Here is a 21,591-nt window from a genome sequence, read left to right as displayed (position 1 = left end):
GTTCCTACCAAGAAACAATTGTTGTCTGACTCATTTGATTCGAAAAAAGTGTTACCATTTCAAGTTTTGCTAAACATTTCAATTTCGATATGCAATAAAAACCAGCTCCTCCAAGTCAAAATCCTTTTTTTAATATAAATGCCATTTTTTTGTTGTTTTTCCATTTCGCAAATTTACTGTCACAAATTTGCATAACTTCATGGTCAATGGAAATCTGGAAAAAGGGAGACAGACATATAACAGATTATGGGCCAACCCCACAACCAACAACAGCCCCCAAATCTGACACCTTAAAGTGGGGCAAAAAAGTATTTAGCCAGCCAACAATTGTGCAAATGTTCCCATTTATGAGAGAGGCCTGTAATTTTCTTTAACCTCAATTATGAAAGACAAAACAAGAAACAAAATCCACAAAATCACTTGGTCTGATTTTTTAAGAATTTATTTGCAAATTATGGTGGAAAATCAGTATTTTTTCACCCACAAACAAGCAAGATTTTTGTCTCTCACAGACCTGTAACTTCTTCTGTAGAGGATCTTCTGTCCTCCACTGGTTGCCTGTATTAACGGCTCCTGTTTGAACTGGTTATCTATAGAAAGACACCTGTCCACAACCTCAAACAGTCACACTCCAAACTCCACTATGGAGACCAAAGAGCTGTCTAAGGACACCAGAAACCAAATTATTGACCTGCAGCAGGCTGGAAGACTGAATCTGCAACAGGTAAACAGCTTTGTGTGAAGAAATCAACTGTGGGGGCAATTATTTGGAAATGGAACACATACAAGACCACTGAGAATCTCCCTCCATCTGGGGTCCCCCCAAGATCTCACCCTGTGGGGTCAAAATTATCAAAGAACAGTGAGCAAAAATCTCAGAACCACACGTGGGACCTATTGAATGACCTGCAGAGAGCTGGGACCAAAGTATGGCTGCCGCTCGTCCAGACGGAGTTTCATGCACTCCAGACAACTGTAACCAAGGACATTGCCAACTTAGGGAAACCGTTCAAAAGCTTAGACTGGAACTCAGAGAGAAATCAATTCTGATAGAGAAAATTCTCTCAGTATCGACATCCCAGTCTAAGTATATCCAGCAGCTACAGCATTCCATTAACACCAACCGCTCCCTTTCTCAAACCCTTCCGTGGTTTGGAGAAACCCCCGCTGAAGCCCATTCCACCACTACGGACAGCAACATAATTCAAATATGTGGCCGTAAAAACAACGGGTGGGAACGGATGGACGGGGCACCGAGCACCACCAACACCAGCTCTGCACTGCTGGAGGCCAGGAGTCGACAGGACCTCCATGAGGACCAGGCTGATGCCGGGCCCAGGGCTCCAGCCCTCTGCTCTACGCCCAAACAGTCGTGGGCTGAGGTGACACGTCGCGGCCGGAGGATCTGTGGACCCGAACCCGACACAGCCAGTTCGGGGAACCTAGCGCTGACCAACCGCTTTGCCCCGCTGGCTGAAGACCTCACCGCGGCGTCAGCGACCCGAGCGGGCTCACCGGGACCGACATCGGGCAGAACGCCTACCGTGGCATCCGGCTCTGCTGCTGGTCCCAGCCAGGCGACGACTCCCGCTACCACCTCTACGGATCCAACGGCGTCTGCTACTTCGGTGCCCGCTTTGCTGGAGCCTGGCCGGCTCGCCCTTCTTCCCGGAGCCGCGGCACTGGCCCAGCCGCCCGGATCCTCTGCTGTTCCGCTGGCCCCCGCCACGAGAAGGAAACGCCGCCGTCTGCTGAAAGACGCGGTGGCCCGACGCTCAGGCGAGCTTCCCCGGGGCTCGCGCGCCGCAGCCTGCATCTCACCAGCTTCAGGGGATCCACTCTCCACAGAAAAACCAGGTCTTCACGCTGGAGTTCTGTCTGCCCGGAAACATCACTATGGAGCTCCCATTTCTCCACCTGAGCACGCTGGAGCGGAGGCCGCTGCTCTTCACCCCGCTGCTGTCGCGGGGAGACCCGCTGGAAGACCCGGACCTGTGCAGCAGCCCGTGCTCATCGTGGGAGACTCCGTTGTCCGGCATGTCCGGGTCAGAAGGTGCCACACACACTCACTCTCTGGAGCTGTCGTCAATTACATTAAAAACTCTGCTCACCAACTTTCTGTCAAACACCCCTCTGCGGAGACTTTTATCATACATGCAGGCACCAACAACCTGAAACTGCAGCAATCAGAGACTCTGAAAATGGACTTCATCCATCTGATTCATACCATCCAACAGTTAAACATACACTGTATCGTATCTGGACCACTGCCTGCACCCCGTTATGGAGACATCATGTTCTCACGCGTCCGTCAGCTTCACATTTGGTTAAAAACATACTGTCATTCCATAAGCATTCCATACGTTGATAACTTCACAACCTTTTACAATAGACCATACCTCTTTAAATCAGATGGTTTACACCCCAACAATAGTGGTTCCCGTCTTCTCAGCATGAGCATTGATCTCACCCTCCGTTCTTTCAAAACCATATCCAGCTGACGGTTGAACCAGGACATCCACACCCCTGACTCATCATTCTCTGCCATTCAGCATCACATACCAGTCCGCATCACCAATAGACAGTCAAATCATTTGCATTCATATCCACGTGCCTCGCGTGTTTGTTGTCTCCGACCAATTCACACATCAGTCGCAAAACCTACGACAAGCACACATCAGATTGTACCCACAACCATGAAGATGGCTCTTTTAAATGTCAGATCACTTTTAAATAAGTCTTTTATCATTAATGATCTGATTTTAGACCATGATTTAACCTGTTTGTTTTTAACTGAAACCTGGCTTGGCTCTGATGCACCACCTATTCTCACTCAGGCTTCTCCACCTAATTTTAACTTTTTATTTTCAATCAGGGAAGGAAAGAAAGGTGGAGGTACAGCATCGATTGCTCACAAAAGAATTTTATCTGAAAATATTTTACTTGGTAAATATTGTTCATTCGAGCATCATGCTTTTGTCTTTGGAGACCCTCCTGTTTTAACTGTCACAGTATACAGACCACCAACCCCTCCTTCCTGTTTTATCGAAGAATTTTCGGAACTTTTATCATCTCTTCATATTAGGTACAATAGGATTTTAATTACTGGTGATTTTAATTTGCATGTTGACAATCATGATGATATCTATGCCTGTGAGTTTTTAAATCTTCTAAACAGCATGGATTTTCAGCAGCATGTCACACAGCCGACTCACAACAGAGGACACACCCTGGACCTTGTCATTACCTATGGTCTGTCCACTGGGGTGTCCTCTGTTGTTGACTTGGCCATATCAGACCATTATTGTGTGTTTTTTACTGTCACCAGTGAAATCCAGCAGGAAGCGTCAGTGAGAACTGTGAGGAAGCGGTATTTAACTCCTGAAGTGGCTGCAAGTTTTATTGATGTTTTTAAGCAAACTCCTGCTCAGATTTTACCTGCACCCTGTGATTTTATTGTTGATCATTTTAATAACAGACTTCAGTCTTCCATAGATGCAGTGGCTCCACTCAAAACAAAAACATTAAGAGCCACTCCTAAAATGCCATGGAAGACTGACGACATTAAGGGTCTGAAGCAGAACTGCAGGAGAGCAGAGAGGAAATACCGGAAGACAAATTTAATCATTCATAAAGACATTTTTAAAGAACAACTCAAAATCTACAATAACTCAGTCAAACGGGCCAGAACCTCCTATTTTTCAAAAATCATTTCAGAAAATAAAAACAACCCCAAATTTCTTTTTAAAACAATTGATATTTTAATAAACAAAGACTTCAACAAGTCCTCCATGCCATCATCTAATGCTGCATGTGAGGACTTTGCAGACCACTTCATGGGTAAAATCAATGCTATAAGATCAAACATGTCATCTATGCAGTACACGGATCTTAACAGACCACCAGCATTGTTTTTACCAGAAGAAACACTGGGGAGTTTTGTCCTGGTTGATGCAGAGATGCTTGGTCGAGTTGTATCCCAAGTAAACACTACAACCTGCCTTTTAGATCCCATTCCCACTTCACTTTTTAAAACATTTTATGGATTCTTTGAGTCAGAGCTTTTAAATATAGTAAACTGCTCTCTTCAGACGGGGGTCTTCCCCTCTGCCTGTAAGATGGCGGTGGTGAGGCCCCTTCTGAAGAAGAGTCAATTAGATCCAAAAAATCTGGATAACTATAGACCCATATCCAACTTACCATTTTTAAGTAAAATAATAGAAAAAAGTGTCGCTACTCAACTGCATGAGTTTTTAAATGCCCAAAAAATTTTAGAAAAATATCAGTCTGGTTTTAGGAAAAGCCACAGCACAGAGACGGCTCTTTTAAAGATCGTTAATGATCTAAGATTAAACTACGACTCACAGAAACTTTCTGTTCTGGTGCTGCTGGATCTTAGTGCCGCTTTTGATACAGTAGATCACCAGATTTTATTAGACAGACTTAGGAGTCTGGTGGGCCTCTCTGGAAATGTTCTTAAGTGGTTTTACTCTTACCTGACAGATCGACACTTTTATGTAAGTATGGATACGTGCTCTTCAAGAATCCACAAAATAAGTTGTGGGGTTCCCCAAGGGTCGATTTTAGGGCCAATACTTTTTAATTTGTATATGTTGCCTCTTGGGGAGGTCATCAGGAGACACGGCGTTGACTTTCACAGCTATGCTGATGATACACAGCTTTACATCGCCGTGTCTCCTGATGACCTTGAACCTGTCAACACTCTTTTAAACTGCATTTTAGATATAAAGCTGTGGATGGCAGAAAATTTCTTACAGCTCAACCAGGACAAAACTGAAGTTTTAATCATCGGTTCTGAAGACAAGAGAGAGATGATTTTACCACATCTTCATAATTTTAAACCTTCTCAATGTGTGAGAAACCTGGGCGTACTTTTTGACTCTGAGCTAAATTTTATCCCACACATTAAAAATGTCGTTAAGACAGGATTTTATCATCTCAAAAACATTGCCAGAGTCCGCCCGTTCCTCTCTCTTGCCAGCACAGAGGTGCTAATGCATGCTTTTATTTTCAGTCGTTTAGATTATTGTAATGCCCTGCTCTCTGGTTTACCCAAAAAGTCTCTTTCAAACTTACAACTTCTACAGAACTCAGCGGCACGAGTTCTGACGAGAACCAGAGGGCGAGAACACATTACACCGGTTTTAAAATCGCTGCATTGGCTCCCTGTGCGTTTCAGGATTGATTTTAAGATTCTTTTAATGGTTTATAAATGTTTTTATGGTCTTGGGCCTTCTTATTTAAATGATATTCTTTTAAAATATGAGCCCTCGCGGACCCTGAGGTCCTCCGGTGCTGGCCTCTTAGTTGTTCCCAAGGTGAGGACCAAAACGTATGGTGAGGCTTCGTTCTGCCATTATGGTCCTCGCCTGTGGAACGGCCTTCCGGAGAGCCTCAGGGCCGCAGAGACTGTAGAGGTTTTTAAGAAGAGGCTCAAGACCCACCTTTTTAATTTAGCTTTTAGTTGATTTTAACTGCTAATTTATTCTATTAGTTTTAGTATAGGCTATTTTATGTATTTATTTTAATTTTACGCATCTTATTTTCAATTTTATGTTTTTAATTTTAGCATCTTATGATTTTAGCCCCAGTGTTTCTTGAGGGGGTCTTTTCCTCCAGGGATGCCGGTTTGGTCAGCGGTTGTTGCTGCAGTTGTTGCCCTTGCTGGGGCGGCTGGGGTCTAATTTTACAGCTTTTGGCTGTGAGGGGGACCCCGGTGTTGTCCCGGTCTGGGTGGGCACTGTGGCGATGTTCCGGTGGCCAGGCTGGCTCCTGGTATGAAAGGATTCCCAGATACTGCTTCCTCACAGCAGAGCCAAGCCATACTTGTTTGTTTGTTTGTTTATTTATTTATTTATTTATTTATTTATTTATTTATTTATTTATTCTTTTACAGTTACATAGTCATATTTCATTGTACGTGGGAGCCATGGGTCATGTGGTTTAATGGAGGGGAGTGGGAAGGGTGAAGGGTGGGTTGGGGTTTTTATTGTAATGTTGTGTGTTTACTGTTTTTAGTGTTAAAGCGCTTCGAGCTGCACAAAGTGCATGAGAAGCGCTATTTTATAAATAAAGTTTGATTTGATTTGAAAGTAACAAAGGCTACCACCAGTAACACACTACACCACCAGGGACTCGTACCCTGTAGGGCCAAACGTGTCCCCCTGCTAAAGCCAGTCTAAAGTTTGCTAGAGAGCATTTGAAGGATCCAGAAGAGGATAAAAAACCTTTGGAGGGAGTTGAAAGTCTGTGTTTCCCAGTGGCAGCCCCAAAAACATAACTGCTCTAGAGGAGATCTGCATGGAGGAATGGGCCAAAATAGCAGCAACAGTTTGTGAAAACTGAAAGGCTGCACGTTGGTGCAGCAGTTGGCGCTCTTGCCTCACAGCAAGAAGGCTCCCAGTTCAAGTCCCAGCTAGGGGACCTGAAACAGAACATCATTGGGGACCTTTCTGTGTGGAGTTTGCATGTTCTCCCCGTGCATGCGTGGGTTTTCTCCGGGATCTCCGGCTTCCTCCCACCGTCCAAAAACATGCTTCATAGGTAAATTGGCAACTCTAAACTGTCCCTAGGTGTGAGTGTGAGAGTGAATGGATGTGTGATTGTGGACATTCTACCCTGCGACAGACTGGTGACCTGCCCAGGGTGTCCCCTGCCTTCGTCCACAAGTGGCCAGGATAGGCTCCGGCATCCCCCTGACCCCAAAAGGGAAAAACTGAATAGAAAATGAATGAATGGATGAAAAGGAGTTTGTGAAAACTTACAGAAAGCATTTGACTGCTGTCATTGGCAACAAAGGGTATATAACAAAGCATTGAGTTGAACTTTTCTTATTGAAAAAATACTTCGGGACACTTCACAAATAGCTGTGGCAATCGACATTATCCAATCCTTTTCTAAAGCTTCTGGAGTTACTCTTAATTTAAACAAATGTGTAATTCTGCTTGTTAAAAACTATTTGTTAACTTCCATTCAAGGTTTTCCTGTGAAAACTTCTGTAACATGCCTTGGTATTCAAATGACTAAAGATATGCAATCCAGAACTTCTAAAGATTTCTCTCCTTTAACAGATAAAACCCAAAAAACCCTTAACTAATGGCTGCAAAAAGATCTATTTCTGAAGAGCAGAGTGATCAAATGGCTCTCTCGTTTGACCTATGCTCAATCTTTACAGGTTACTAAAGCAGTCTGTATTGGAATTAATAAAATATTTTACAACTTTTTATGGAGACACTCACTATCTCCGGAAATTGGCAGTAGTGTTTGATGCCGTACCGTCTGGACTTTGCGTGTTATTCAGGGGTTTCTGCAGCGCTCCTCGTTTGACTCTTCATCCTTCTGATGTGTTCAAATCTCCCCTGGGTATTTTCTGCTTCACCTCCACTAAAACAGTTGAACTCAAAATTCCGAGCTTTGTTCCAAGATCATCTGGTTTCTGTTCCATCAGTTACTTTTTATTGGGCTAATTTTATATCTAACATTGAAAGAAAAAAGTCTGGTCTTTACCTATAGTTAATATCTGCTTCAAAAGATTCAAAGGCTCAAAAAATATCTGTAAATCTTTTGGAGTAGTGACATAAGTTAAATCTCGCATTTCTTTCTTCTTCTTTCTTCTCTCTATTTTCCATTTTTTTTAATTTTAGTTATTTATTTCCTTCTATTTTCCTTGGTTATTATTTAAAAGCCGCTTGTTTAAAAAAATATTTTTACTTATAATTTTGTCTATGAAGACTCTCAAAAAATACTAAATCCAGATGACAGCCCCTACACCTACTACTACTACTTATAATTTTGTTCTTAATAGTTATGATTTTCAAAAGGCCAAAACAATGTTTTTTGTATTCAGAGCTGTGTTTTATTCATATATTGTATTGTTATAAATATTTTATATTTGTATTGTATCCTGCAAATGTTCAATAAAATAAAATAAAATAAAATAAAAAAATCCCCGAACCAACTGCTGACGCTCCGTACCAGTAGGGGGCAGTAATGGGCTTTTCTGTCGTTTTTCAACAGGGGACGGAGCACCAAGGCTGGGACTGCGCATGCGCTAACATCGGAGTCCTTGGCTGGTCGCAGTCCTGAAGAAGAGTCATCCTGTGAGGGGCATAGCCAAAATGCAGAGCGTGACCCAGCTTTATCGCTGTTTGGCTTCAGTAAGGAACTTTAATTTTTTTATAGTAGAAGCCGGCTTTTCTTATACAGATTTCATCTCGGCTGGGACTCTACATAACGCGTCTGTTGTGGTCTTATTCAACCAGCGGCCCATGGAAGCTAAGCTACAGCTAGCTGTTTTCTAACAGTTCCGCTGTGGTCATTTGTACCGACACGGATTCTGATAAAAACAATCAAAAATAAAAGCACACATTCTGATATTTTCTGGATACTGTTGGTGTATATAAGACTAAATACGGCTTCATGTTAAGCCTTTACTTGAAAATTCTAGGCGTCTTATGTCTGCATCTTATATACTAGGACCTGAAAAACCTTTATAAGGACGAAAACTTTGTTACATTTGTATATAAATATGTATATTTGAAAGGTCCTTCTAGACAAATCAAAGGCGACAAATATTCTAAGTGAAACTTCGTTGTTAATAATTAATAATGTTAATATTGAATAACAACCGCGCTGTCATTTTAATTTACATCTCTCGCGAGAGTTGAAAGTGTTGATCAAATCCCTACCCCTTATTCCCTAACTCGTTTTCCTTGATGTCCGCAGACATCCTCTATGGCCTCTTTAGTCCTCTCCCTTAGGTCAATATCTGGACAGGTTCACATGTCAGCACGTTTCTCAAACGTTTGTCCTTTCTTGTCGTGATGTAAACTATTCCAAAATCTCGTGCCTATTGTTTTATGCATCTAAACAGTGTGTGCACTCAAAGTGGCAATGCTGGTGAACATGACAATAGACCAAAAAAATAACCAAAAAGCTATGTAAAATTGATCAGCTGTTTGTGTTTCTATCTGTTGGGTATGGTGGCCCTTAAGTTCAAATCATTCAACAAATCACTTGATTCAAACACATGTCAAAGATCACAACGGCAAATAAAAAAAACTAAATACATGTTAAAAGCCAGCATTATATTTTAGAAAACAAAACAAAATGTAAAAAACAAAAATGAGAAAACAGTTCAGAGAACAAAATTAATTTCCAGAAAACAAAATGGAATGTTACAAAAAAATTGGGAAACAAGATGAAAAACGAAAACAATGAGAAACCAGAAAAGGGAGGGAGGGACAACCTGATGATGTTCAGTGTCCAAGCCAAATAACTACAGTTGAAATGTACAAACGTCCTCGTCCAATCAGCAATGTCCCTCAGTACCTACCTTTTCCGGTTTCTCATTGTTTTCGTTTTTCCAACATTTCATTTTGTTTTCCAAAATGTTTTTTCATTTTTTGTTTTTTCCTTTTTGGTTTCTGAAGTTGTTTTAAAATTATCATTTTTTTAATTGTCGTCGTAATTTTTTCAAATGTTTTTGTGTCGAGTGATTTGTTGATGTGATTTGCACTTCAGGGCCACCGTAGTTTGGTGTAACTCACCTGCATTGTGAGAACTGTCTTAGACTAGAGCTTTTGCTGTGGCACCAAGTTTGGGTGTTCAGCAGCTGTGTGCATGTGATCTACTGTGCAGAGGGGCCACCATCTTCCCTGCAAACTCCATGGAGCTGCCGTGTCTGTCAGAGCCTACAGCGACAAAGCCGCAAGTAAGAAACCACCTTCGTCTTTTTGTTTCATTAAGATGGTTGAAAATATTTTCTTTTTTGTCCAGGTTAAGTTCAATCTAAACTAAGAAGACTGTAGAAGTGAAGATTCAGGGAAGCACTCCTGCTGAAACCAGGGGCTTTCATAAGTAAATAGCAAAAACTATTCCCGGAATCGATGTGGAAATTGCAGACCGACAGCTCACTCAGTTGTCTTTTTTTTACAGCTTTGCAATTAAAGGGAAGTTTTTTTTCCCTCCAAAAGGTCTTTTACTTCACTTATTGTTGCATACTGTGCTACTATAGCCAGCACTTCGCTCCCTGTAGAAAAGTACTGCTCTCATGGTTGTTTGTAATGTAAGCAGCTGTGTTTCTCTCCTGCAGTTGATGCAGATGTCACAGTGGTGGGCTCAGGTCCAGGCGGTTATGTTGCTGCAATTAAAGCTGCACAACTTGGTTTCAAGGTAAGCCCACCTTCTTCAGTGTTCAAGTTCATCCCCAATGGGATTTAAATATTCTCTAATTAGGATTTGATGGCAGCAAAACTAAAGTGACGTCACAGTTTGTCAGACAAATGTAGATGTTTGCTTTTTCTTTCTGCAGACAGTCTGTGTTGAGAAAAATGCCACTCTGGGTGGGACGTGTCTTAACGTCGGCTGCATCCCCTCAAAGGTAACAACCAGATTCATTTAGACTGGATCAACATGGAACTGAATTTCTTAGAGGGGTTGTAACATCCCAGGAGCGTATTGTGTTACTGGATACCAAGTCTCATAGTATGACACAATGAGATATATATTCCAGAGACGCCGCGCTGCGAGGTACATATGCAAAGTTGGACGCCATATTGGAAAGGGCAAACTCTCAACTCTGCTGGGCTACAATCGCACAAACAGACTTGGAAAAACTAGAATGTGACTTTCACCAGGAAATTAAAGCTTTCAGCTAATAAAGGAGAACTTCTAGCAAACATTTTAGGAAGATCTGAGAAAGTCTACTCTCAGAATAGTGAACGTTCAGGCTGATCTTGTAGTGATGATGATGATGTCAACACGTAAACCTGTTGAAAGTTAATGGTAGCATTAGACTTGGCACTAAATCCACGTTTTCTGGCAGGACCATCTATCTGTTTTGTTGTTGTTTGGAGGATGACCTTAGTGTTTGTAAGTGTTTGACCTCTGACCCGCTGAATTGAAGCAGATTACTAGGCGGAGGAAATGAAACTAACCAGGATTCCCTCAGGCAAGAGCCTAGCGTTGAATCCCCGTCCAGGTGGCAGACAGGAGACATGTGGCGAACAGAAAACCGCCTGCCCGGTGTTGCGCAAGTTCCCAAGTCCCTCTGATACAGACAGACTGGGTGGGGTGCACTGGTGGGACCCCCACCTGGCCCTGTCCGACCCCTAGCGGGTGCATTTCACCTGCATTGGTGCATCATGACGGCTCTGGCTTGGCAAAGGCCTCGGAGGTGAAGGCGTCGGAGTCCTCGCTGCCTCAAACACACACAAACATGCACGGGTGAAAGGGGTCTGCGGCGATTTTGGCAACCCACCCAACCTGCCTTGAAACACGAACCAGGGAGTCTAAGAGTTTGTGCAAATCTTAGTCTGTGTGTCGATTAGAATCAAATCCAAACCATTTATCAATGCATTGCGTTTCCTATATAGTGACAGATTTATTTATTGAAAAGTTTGAAAAGTCGTTCATCTGTTGAACCTTGTCCAAGAACATTGGTACCACGGCCTGGGCTTCATTTCTGTGATGAGGATGAGAGTTTTTTTCTTTTAAGATCGTTTTATGTTCATTTTGATCTGCCATTGTTTACAGAACTTCCCAATATGGCGTCAATCTTGGCGTTCATTGGACAAAGGTAGCGGGTCAGCCTTGCGTTTCTGTCCTATATAGCTCCTTGGTATGACATCATACAAATAACTTAAGAGGCATTGATAAACCAATGAAAAGAAGGTTCAGTGTCCTTCAGGTTTAAGATACTATGTCAACAGTTCTAATGAGGGATTTCATTAATGCATGTAAAGTGAGATGGCGTGATGTGAAACGTTAATTGCTTTTGTTTCTGCAGGCTCTGCTCAACAACTCCCACTTGTACCACATGGCTCACGGCAGGGACTTTGAAAGCAGAGGCATAGAAAGTGAGATTCTTCATTTGGCTCACAGACTTTGTCTTGAGTTACGGTGAATCTTCAGAATGAAAGAATAAATCTGTAAACATTGAAAACTGCAAGGTTTCTAATCACACTGCAGCAAAATCGCTGTCAAAGTGTCATAACTGCAAAGTTATCAGAACTAGAATTCAATTGACCATAAAGTATTTGTACCCTTTTACTAATGTTTGTCTCCATCTGATTGAGTTTATAAGGCTTCACAGGGCTCCAGACTGCGACCATTTGCTCGCATTTTGCGACCAAAATTTGAGACTGTGCGACTGAATTTTACATCCAGTCGCACATGCGCGACCAGTAAATTTGCCTCCCCCACCCTCCGTATTTTTTTATTCATTAAACGTGGAAGCGGCCCGTCAATGATCAATGAAATGAGCAATGAAATCATCAATGAGACGCGAGCGCACACGCACGCAGACAGACACACACACACTCGTGAGACTGGAGCACACGCGAGCGCACACTCGCATGTCATTGAGTGATGCCTGAGGCGGCCAATGCGTGTGAGAAGAATAGGGAAAGTCACTGCAAGTGGCTAAAATATGTGGAGGGGCGGGGCCTAGAGATAATCGAGTGCGCGTTAACGTCTGTGGGAAAGAAACGGAGACAAATCATCACAACCTGATATGTGCGTCTGAGCTATGAACAGCTAGCGAACTATTGATTCGTTCTTTCGACCTGCGGCTAGTATACCAGTGCCAGAGTGTACAGCAGGGGTCTCAAACTCGCGAAGCAATGAAGGCGAAGCTGCAACAGGAAGTTGGAGTTGTCCTTAACATTCAATTTAATAATTATGCCTCTCCCCCTAAGTATGATCTGTGATATTACATCTTTTATAATTATTTCAATGTTTTGTGATGTATGTAGCCTTTTTTTTAATCAGTTGGTATTTTAAATTATTTTAATTGATCAGTGAACTACAAAAACCCATCAGGACGCATGTCCCATAATGCATTGTTTTGTAGTCTGTAGGGCAGCTTTCAGTCAGTTCAGTACTAAATTTCCAGCTGCATTCGCTCAGGTTGGGGTCTTGCTTCCGCCCCTTTCTGGTGATATTTTGGTTTTGATTGACAGGTGATGTTAGAGCAAAAACAAAAATATGTCTCACACCAGGTGATCTGTGCAGCGTTACGTCCATCTGGGTGATCTCAAATTATTGTGCATCTTGGCTGCACCTATTTGGTGTCGCCAACATGAATTTCCATCCCCTAATGTTTACATACATTTAAGTATTGTTCTTAACTGTGAAATGACCGAAAGGTTATTACGGTAATCACTTGTTACTAAAAACTTTTTTTATTCTAAATTTATGGTATTTTGTTTACTATTTTTTCTGTCATGACAGCGATGCTGCTGTCAGTTTACCTTCTTGTTGCATCTTCAAAAGTGCAGAATAAAATCTGACACTGAATTTGAAAAAGCAGATTGTAATTTTTGCATCTATAATTAAAGTATTTATTTACTTTATTTATTTTATTTAGTGTATTTATAATACAGTGGAAATTAGAAGATCTGGTTTGCATGTTGATTTACGGTATGCGCCCCTAAATTTTCAGGTTGTGCCCCTAAAATTTTCATTTAGGGGCCACTGTGCTCCTAGTGAAAAAAGTTAGTCTGGAGCCCTGCTTCAACAGTGTCAGAAAAGGTTGTTTTCATGTGGCTGGGTTCTGTTTGGTTGTCTGGTTTTGGCTGTGCTCTTCTTACGGGCAGGAATGCTGAGCAAACTATCTTCCTCTTAGTAACCGGAATCTCGTTGAACCTGGAGAAGATGATGGCCCAGAAGAGTGGGGCAGTGAAGGCGCTGACTGGAGGAATTGCACATCTCTTCAAACAGAACAAAGTCAGGTTTCCATCGTGCTGGTCGGCTCTTCAGTGACTGTGTGGCCCTCACGACTGCAGTTTTCATTGAGACGTCCCTCCCTTCAGGTGACCCACGTCAACGGCTTTGGGAGAGTGACCGGTAAGAACCAGGTGACGGCCACGGCAGAGGACGGCAGCGAGCAGGTGATCAACACCAAGAACATCCTCATAGCCACCGGTTCTGAGGTCACGCCGTTCCCTGGAATCCAGGTACAACTTCGTTTTCAACCTGCTGTTGTTCCCATTGAATTAACTAATGAAGAAGCTTTGAGAGGTTTGTCCTGTGCTGCTCCTTTACGATTACCTTTTATAGATCGACGAAGACACCGTTGTGTCATCAACAGGAGCTCTGTCGCTGAAGAAGGTGCCAGGCGAACTGATTGTGATTGGAGCTGGAGTCATTGGGGTGGAGCTGGTCAGCATCTTTTTAGTGTGATTCCTGCAGGAACATCAGTAGCTCTGTCAGATCCTCACAGCACCAGCTGTTCTAGGCTTAAACACAGAATAAGCTTGTCCTCCTTCTTTAGGGGTCAGTATGGCAGCGCCTGGGCTCTAAGGTCACGGCTGTGGAGTTCTTGGGCCATGTTGGTGGTATGGGCATCGACATGGAGATTTCAAAGAACTTCCAGCGGATCCTGCAGAAGCAAGGCCTCAAATTCAAGCTCAGCACCAAAGTTCTTGGAGCTACCAGGAGGCCTGATGGCAAGATTGATGTGTCGTAAGTGGAATTTCCCTGGTTCTAGAGACTGTTATGTAGATGCTCCCAGTCCTGATGAACACATGGAGTGTGTCACGGTGCTGGATCTGCTGTAAACGTTTCAGAGTGGAGGCTGCAGCCGGCGGGAAGAACGAGACCCTGACCTGCGACGTGCTGCTGGTCTGCATCGGCAGACGACCGTACACGCAAAACCTCGGCTTGGATTCTGTTGGGATTGAGCTGGACAGCAGGGGCCGCATACCCGTCAACGGCCGTTTTCAGACTCAAGTCCCCAGGTACCGAGCCCATGATCGGATGGGTCCAGAGAGAGCAGCCTCAAAGAAAGACAGAGAAGTTTGACAAAGACCAACATTAAATGAAGCAAGGCCGCTTCGTCTGTCAAAGGTCTTATACCATGTGGAATCTGGACAGTGAACCTCTACATTTGTGATTGTAAAATTAGAATTTAAGAAGAGTGATCTGTCAGAGTTCAGATGTTCAGATGTTGGAGCACATGGGGGATTGGCACCAGGACACAGCAGGGTCATGTCTGAACTCAGTGAAGCTGCTCCCGTTTATCTGCAGCTACAAGCAGCTTCAACCTTTTTGATTCTGACCAGTGGTTCTCAAAGAAGCGTCTATGGAAACACTGGAGGGAAAAGCTCTTCATAGACCACATACTTTATGGCTGTTTTCTTATTTCCTTTCATTGGATTCAGCCGAATCTAGAAAATTCTGCTCTGTTTATGGAGACCTGTGTTGGAGTCAGAGAAAAAGACTTTCAATGTAAGACACGCTTCTTTGAAAGGCTCTGCACCTCGCTGACAGCGAAGTGGGATCATGTTGGAGAGGATCTACATTTGTAAAGAAAAATGCTTTATGATTTTGAATGCATGAAAATATTTGATTCAGTTCATTTACATTGTGTGAACTCACATATGAAGTTGACTCAAAGTGAGATTAAGAGAAAAGACGGGAAATGTCATCTTTCCTGATGGTTAGAATGCAGTCCAGTCCGAGTGGGACTGTTGTCTTCAGAACGGTTCCAGAAACCCTGAACCTCTGCTTGTTCCTGATGGTCTGTTTGTTTTCTCTTTTTCCTAGCATTTATGCCATCGGTGATGTGGTGGCTGGGCCCATGTTGGCACACAAGGCCGAGGATGAGGGCATCATTTGTGTGGAGGGCATGGCTGGAGGCGCTGTGCATATTGACTACAACTGTGTTCCTTCTGTCATCTACACACACCCAGAGTTGGCCTGGGTGGGCAAGACGGAGGAGCAGCTCAAAGAGGAGGTGAGCCCCTGACGGACAGGGGGACCTGTCATTTTCTAGGACATAGTTTCTGCAGAGTGACTCTGAGTGACCCCCTCTCCCTTCAGAGCACGGAGCTGGTGATCCACCCAACATATTTACTTATTCAAACCGCATTTATTCATCTGCTCTGGATTCACCACGAAATGAATAAAAGACATTTGTCCTCCATCATCAGAAAAATGCCACACTGGCATGTTAAAGGACTGATATCACGTATTTCAGAGTAAACTATGTCCACATATATGATGGCGTTGCCACACTAAAGAAGATATGAGTCAAATTCACAGTTCATCTGCTACCCAGAAATAAGACAACTGGATTAGAAGACGCGCCTTTCTCCCATTTCATGGCGTCAGCCTTCTTAGTTTTGGCCTCAGCAGCGTGTCGGCGTTTCACCCATGAAAACAAACGTCCAAACTAGGCCGCCACAATAAATCACAGATTTATCGTTATTGCCATATCGAGCTGTTAAATACGCACATCGCAAAAGACGGCGAAAATCACAATAAATGGTTACTTTAAATGTTGTAAAAGAATCTTATGGCAGCTTGAAGTATTTAGCAAATCAAATAAATCCCTTTATGCATTTGACCAATAGGATGGAGCCCTTTATGTTAGATGCTCGCCTCCTATGCAGACGACGGTCATTCAGAGTAGAATTTATGTTGACTTTTACTTAAATGAAACTGCAGTGAAATAGAAATGATGTATTTGGTTGTTTTGCTATTTGGTCATATATCACAAGTTAAATCATCATTGCAATATTGATCACCATCGCAAGTTTTCCTCATATCGTGCCGTCCTAATCCAAACTTTGACAAAGGTGGATATGCAGATAGTGGAGCCTTAAAAAGCATTTAGCTGATAACCGCTAGCTCCACAGAGAAGGTGTCTGTTGTCCTGGGGGCGGAGCTTGCAGCGCAGGCTCTTCCTGGGAGGGACTTCAGAAATTCATCAAAATACGGCTTTTGGGTTGTTTAGAGAAACATGAACATTATAATACACGTAAAAACTCAAAAAGTTGATCTAGGCCCTTTAAAAACATTCAAAACAGCATTTTCATTGGAGTGGGTCAGAAAAAACACAACAGAGATGTTTACATTTGTGTGGAGGGGAAATGCGCTAACAGGGTTTTAAACTAACTAATAATGTCAACAGCTAAAGCCGCTTGTTTTGTTGTTTGTTTGTTTTCCTTCCTGGAAACGTGTGGTCAGAGGAGGCGGGTCAGGCAGTGGCATCATCCTCATCAGGAACTTCAGGCCCATAATAAAACAAAGAGTTGTCCACTCATCTGTGCTAGAAATGCCATTTATTTTATGATTCTAATAATTTAATTGATGAAAATCTCAGTATTGAATTCATTTCCTGTTCAGTTCCAGCGCAGGCTGTGAGGTGAGGCAGCACTAAGCTCTGCCTCACATTAGATGCTGCAATCCCAGGAAAACTGGGTAGATTAATAATGTAACGCTTTATTAAAGATGGTTTATACATTTGAATGACATGTCCTCTCCTTCCATTGAATAGATCAGTGTTTTTCAACCAGTGTGCCGCGGCACACTAGTGTGCCGCGGGAAATTGCCCTCATTAACTGATCTAAAAACATTTACCATCTCAAGGAAATCCGCTCTTTGTTCATCCAAACAGGCCCTGATAAAACACTGAGAAGTTAAGAATATGAAATATCATAAAATTATTTTTTCTTTGTGTTTATATGATTCTAATAAAGACATTTTGATAAGAATCACGGTACCGCGATTTAGCTGCAGCTATAACTATGTAAGGAAAAGTCCCGCCCCTTTAACTGTCTCCACCAATCATTCTTGAAGGCTTAATCACATGTCATCAGTCTGACCAATCAGAAGTGCTTAAAGTATTCACTTCCTTGTTTCGATTTAGCGCAAAAAAGTCTCTCTGTTCTAACAAAAATACCAGCTAAAGCTCGTCTTTAGCGGTGTAGCTTTCCACAGAATCTGGTATCAGACTGGAACAAGTGAACAAAACCATGAAGCTCAAAGACGCTGGTCTTTCTGCAGTCGGCGGATTATCGGCACTACATCTCCCATGATGCAGTAAAGTGACTGTCTTAGCGCACAATGAGTCTCTCCTCTTAACGTCTTAAAACAACGAACACATCAAACAGTTTTTGAATCTTTTGACTTAATTTTTAATACATCTTTTAGAAAAAAACAGCTGCAGCTTCCAGCTTTTTCTGCAACAATTATCACAAAAATGCATGTGAGATTGCAGAGCGGCTGTAGATCAATACAGACTGAGCTTTTTCTTTTTTTTATTTATCTATTTTTTGGAGGCTGGTGTGCCGCGGGATTTTTGTCAATGTTAAAGTGTGCCGTGGCTCAAAAAAGGTTGAAAAACACTGGAATAGATCACGTGCTTCACTTTTTTCTATCAATTATTTCGTGTTATCAGATCAGAGATGAAGCTGCACTGAAAAGACAAGGCGGGCATTAGCACTGATTCAATGTGTGTGTGTGTGTGTGTGTGTGGGGGGGGGGGTCACAAGCTTCCGTTTGTTCTATGGTGGTTGTTAATAAAGTTTGAGTCTGTGATTTTATGTTTTGCTCTGATGCTGAGAGACTCTAACACAAAAAGAACAGAAGGAAGACTTTGTTTTGTCCACAAAGAGACTTAAGGAGGACATTTACAACTGAAGGTTGAACAAACCTGTTTTTTTGACCTGAAAAATGACTTGCTGATGTAATTTCTTTGTGCTGTGAATTTGTATAAGTCTAGCTTTATAAGGTAACAAAAGCCCTGCAGCTATCGGCCGGTCAAACGGAAGGATGGGATGTTTCTTTTGGCATGATGTCTGAACTCTGTCGTTTTAGGGGGTTCCATACAAAGTCGGCAGGTTCCCTTTTGCAGCCAATAGCCGAGCCAAGACCAACGCCGACACTGACGGTTTGGTAAAGATCCTCGGCCACAAAGAAACCGACCGGATGCTGGGGGCACACATTCTGGGAACAGTGAGTGTTCCAAACGGACAGAATGCTTCCTGCTGTCCTCCTTTAGTGGGTCTGACACCACGGAGGAGGAAAACAGCAGCAGATGCAGAAAAGAAACTCCTCTTTTTAGAAGAATGGATTGATTCTGGAGCACACAAACTCTCCAGCAGGGGTCCTCCACTTGTTGAAAACAACAAAAAAGCCACCCTGCATGAAGCAGTAGTGGTAGTTTCTCAATTTAGAAATAAAACAATGGTTTTGTCTGACTTATGTTCCAAATATCTCTATGTACTAATTTATTGCACAGTAGTATTCTCTCACTGTATCAATGAAAAGGGGATTTCAGTGACAAAAATAACACAGCTGCAAAATAGTTTTTTGTTTTACAGCAACACAAAAATTGTGTTTATAAAATTTAAACAAATATATAGATATTTTATTTATAATAGCCTAACAGTGCACAATGTTTTTTTTCCATGACACATTTAAATAACAAAACAACAACTAGATGCACCAGATGGCTGACTAAAATACACTATAGTTATATTAATATTGGATTTTCACATGAATATTAACACTTTACCGACATGTACTCAATCTACCTCCGATTGTTTATTTTCTCTCTTTATAATCAGACCTAACAACATAGAACATGTTCATACAACCACAAATAAAATGACTGATTAGGCGGAATGACTTCGGCTAACATGCTAATCTTGAGGCTAATGATATTTTCACTCACAGGAGATCCACTCGACAAAAAAAAACAAAAACACAGAATCAGCTGTGTTTATCCACAACACTCGCTCCCGAAAATAGGATTGGTAAAAAAAAACACACCAAGATATCAAAGTTTAGTTATTACTCCCAGAAAGTCCGTGTAGCTCAGAGTTCACGTTCTTCTCTGCATGTTCTGACTAGCAAAGGGAAAGAGAGAGAAAAAATCGACTGTCTCTGAACGCACGCGCACTCTGCTGGGGAAAATCGGAACTACATAAAGCCATATAATGACTGTAAACCTGAATACACTTAAAAAAAAATGAAAAAAACGTTTTTTTTGGGGGGGGGTTTACTTCCTTAGTGTTACTAATGGGTGTTACAATAACTATGTGTTATTTTCCCACTAACAACCACTAGAGGGCGCTGTAGGTGTGCGTATCTGTATTAGCTACTGACATCAACGCAGAAGAAGATCGGCCTTAAAAAATCTCATGAATCCAAACATGGAGACGAGTTTATCGATGCTTTAGTATGGACATGGCGTTTGGTGTGAATGCAGCATCACGCAGGGCTTGGCAGATTTGTTCAAAAACTTTTCTCTCAACATTTTTTCTTCTTCATTATCCATTCTTTTGGCACATGCAGTTTATGCTTAGATGCGACTTAGAACCTGGACAATACGGTAATGGTGTTTGTTTCCCCCTGCAGGGGGCGGGCGAGATGATCAATGAAGCTGCGCTGGCCATGGAGTACGGGGCGTCCTGTGAGGACGTGGCCCGGGTCTGCCACGCCCATCCTGTAAGTAGAAAACATCCCGATGAGAGACACAAAGCCAGCAAGCAGAACTCTAGCTAACCTCATTCTGTGGGTCCTGCTCTCCTGCAGACGGTGTCAGAGGCCTTCAGGGAGGCCAATCTGGCCGCATCCTTTGGCAAAGCCATCAACTTCTGATTGGACGGCTGCTGCTGCTGCTGCACCTGCGACACTTCCAGCCGTGCTTCTGCAACAGAATTCCCAACAGTTTCAACCCTCTGGTGTCGTCTGTGGATTCAGACTTTTCACATTTAGCTTAACGTTATTTGAATGTTGCAATAAAAGAATAAAGGGGTTTGTGTTCAAGACTGCCGTGAGTCTGTCTGCTTTTTACAGCCAAAGGTCGGCAAAACGGCTTCTTACTGTGAGGTTGGAATTCATTGTTTGTAACTTCAGTTAACTTTGTAAGGATTTAAGAATGAAATAGCTAGAGAAGCTTTAAAACATGACGTGTGACCAAATATGAGCTGACTGCATTCAGTGAGGAGGCCAATGTGCTGAAGGCGATTTGAAAATGCTCACACTTTGAAGCCTTTTAGTAAATGAGCGGCACAGAGGTGTAGTGGTCGTCAGTCTCGCTCCGTTCGCTGGGCTTGTTTGAGGCGTTCCAGAACGCGCTGAAAGTGAGTTTAGTTGAACTCTGGACTGTCGCCATCCGATACCACCAACACAGATGGAAGAGCCTTGGTGCAAAACGTGAAAGTGGTGCAAACATTCTGAATGTTGTTCCAGGGATTTCCTCTGATTTACAGCTCTGTTCTGAGCTACCAAAGACTTGCCGTCGTAGAGTTCTTGTTGGGCACAAACTGCAATTATTAATTTGTCCGTCATGATCAATTTTCAAACTTTTGGCACTTCCGTGTTTTAAAAAGGTCGTCACTCAAACATCACTACCAGATCTGAATCTGAGGCTCTGATTGGTCAAAATTCTACTGGTCTAACTTTCAGCCCACGTTCCGTTGCTGTGCAACGTTTAGTACATAGAGCCTGGAAAAGTGTCCCTGTCTGACGTGTGCACGCTAGACTCCTGTGGCTGGAAACTGGCATTTCTGTGGGTTTACATGGACTTTTCACTGGAAGCGGAGCGTAGAGCCCGGATTCCAATGACAACCGGGACCTTTCTGTGTGGAGTTTGCACGTTCTTCCACATTCCAATGCTCCCAAGAGACTTCCAGGTGAAAGAGGGTTACACTTCCTGTCCAGTGGAACTTTCTGTGTCCAGCAATGGAGCAACAGTTTGTGCTCGTATTTTCTATTTCTTTATTCGAAACAGGGACGGCACACATTAATAAACTTTCCTGTCAACATGCCAGA

The 21,591-nt window shown here is 42.7% G+C and overlaps 2 protein-coding genes across 15 annotated transcripts in view; one reads left to right on the top strand and one right to left on the bottom strand.

Moving 5' to 3' along the window:
• LOC105354170 (carbohydrate sulfotransferase 1) overlaps positions 1-5,841 on the bottom strand; it is a 48,784-nt gene extending 42,943 nt beyond the window's left edge. For 4 of the 14 annotated variants that reach the window (XR_013656325.1, XR_002873380.2, XR_013656321.1 and 1 more), the window contains exon 1: positions 2,400-2,535. Coding sequence is in view for 1 of the 14 variants with exons in the window: in XM_078948343.1 (XP_078804469.1) it covers positions 1,544-1,816 (273 nt within the window). In the remaining 13 variants the exon portion in view is untranslated. Of the gene's footprint in view, positions 1-1,543 lie in introns of all 14 variants that reach the window. The other 10 variants (XR_013656319.1, XR_013656318.1, XM_078948343.1 and 7 more) reach the window with 7 other exon arrangements.
• Positions 5,842-8,037: 2,196 nt separating this feature from the next.
• dld (deltaD) lies at positions 8,038-20,585 on the top strand. The gene is made up of 14 exons (XM_023955545.2): positions 8,038-8,177; positions 9,661-9,733; positions 10,115-10,194; positions 10,334-10,402; positions 11,810-11,879; positions 13,649-13,749; positions 13,836-13,979; positions 14,083-14,184; positions 14,297-14,487; positions 14,592-14,762; positions 15,571-15,760; positions 18,628-18,765; positions 20,173-20,262; positions 20,350-20,585. The coding sequence occupies exons 1-14, from the start codon at positions 8,139-8,141 to the stop codon at positions 20,413-20,415; spliced, it is 1,524 nt and encodes a 507-aa protein (XP_023811313.1). The 5' UTR covers positions 8,038-8,138; the 3' UTR covers positions 20,416-20,585.
• Positions 20,586-21,591: the final 1,006 nt, after the last annotated feature.

The sequence above is a fragment of the Oryzias latipes genome, chromosome 6, assembly GCF_053564925.1.
Source record: "Oryzias latipes strain Hd-rR chromosome 6, Olatipes_Hd-rR_3.1".
Lineage (NCBI taxonomy): Eukaryota > Metazoa > Chordata > Actinopteri > Beloniformes > Adrianichthyidae > Oryzias > Oryzias latipes.
Note: the sequence above shows the minus strand (reverse complement) of the source record. Positions and strands in the feature narration are given on the sequence as shown.

Bases quoted from the DNA above. Each gene is read 5' to 3' on its own strand.
- dld (XM_023955545.2), top strand. From the start codon at position 8,139: ATGCAGAGCGTGACCCAGCTTTATCGCTGTTTGGCTTCA. The intron at 8,178-9,660 runs GTAAGGAACTTT...TCTACTGTGCAG, and splicing joins TTTATCGCTGTTTGGCTTCA to AGGGGCCACCATCTTCCCTG. The intron at 10,403-11,809 runs GTAACAACCAGA...TTGTTTCTGCAG, and splicing joins TCGGCTGCATCCCCTCAAAG to GCTCTGCTCAACAACTCCCA.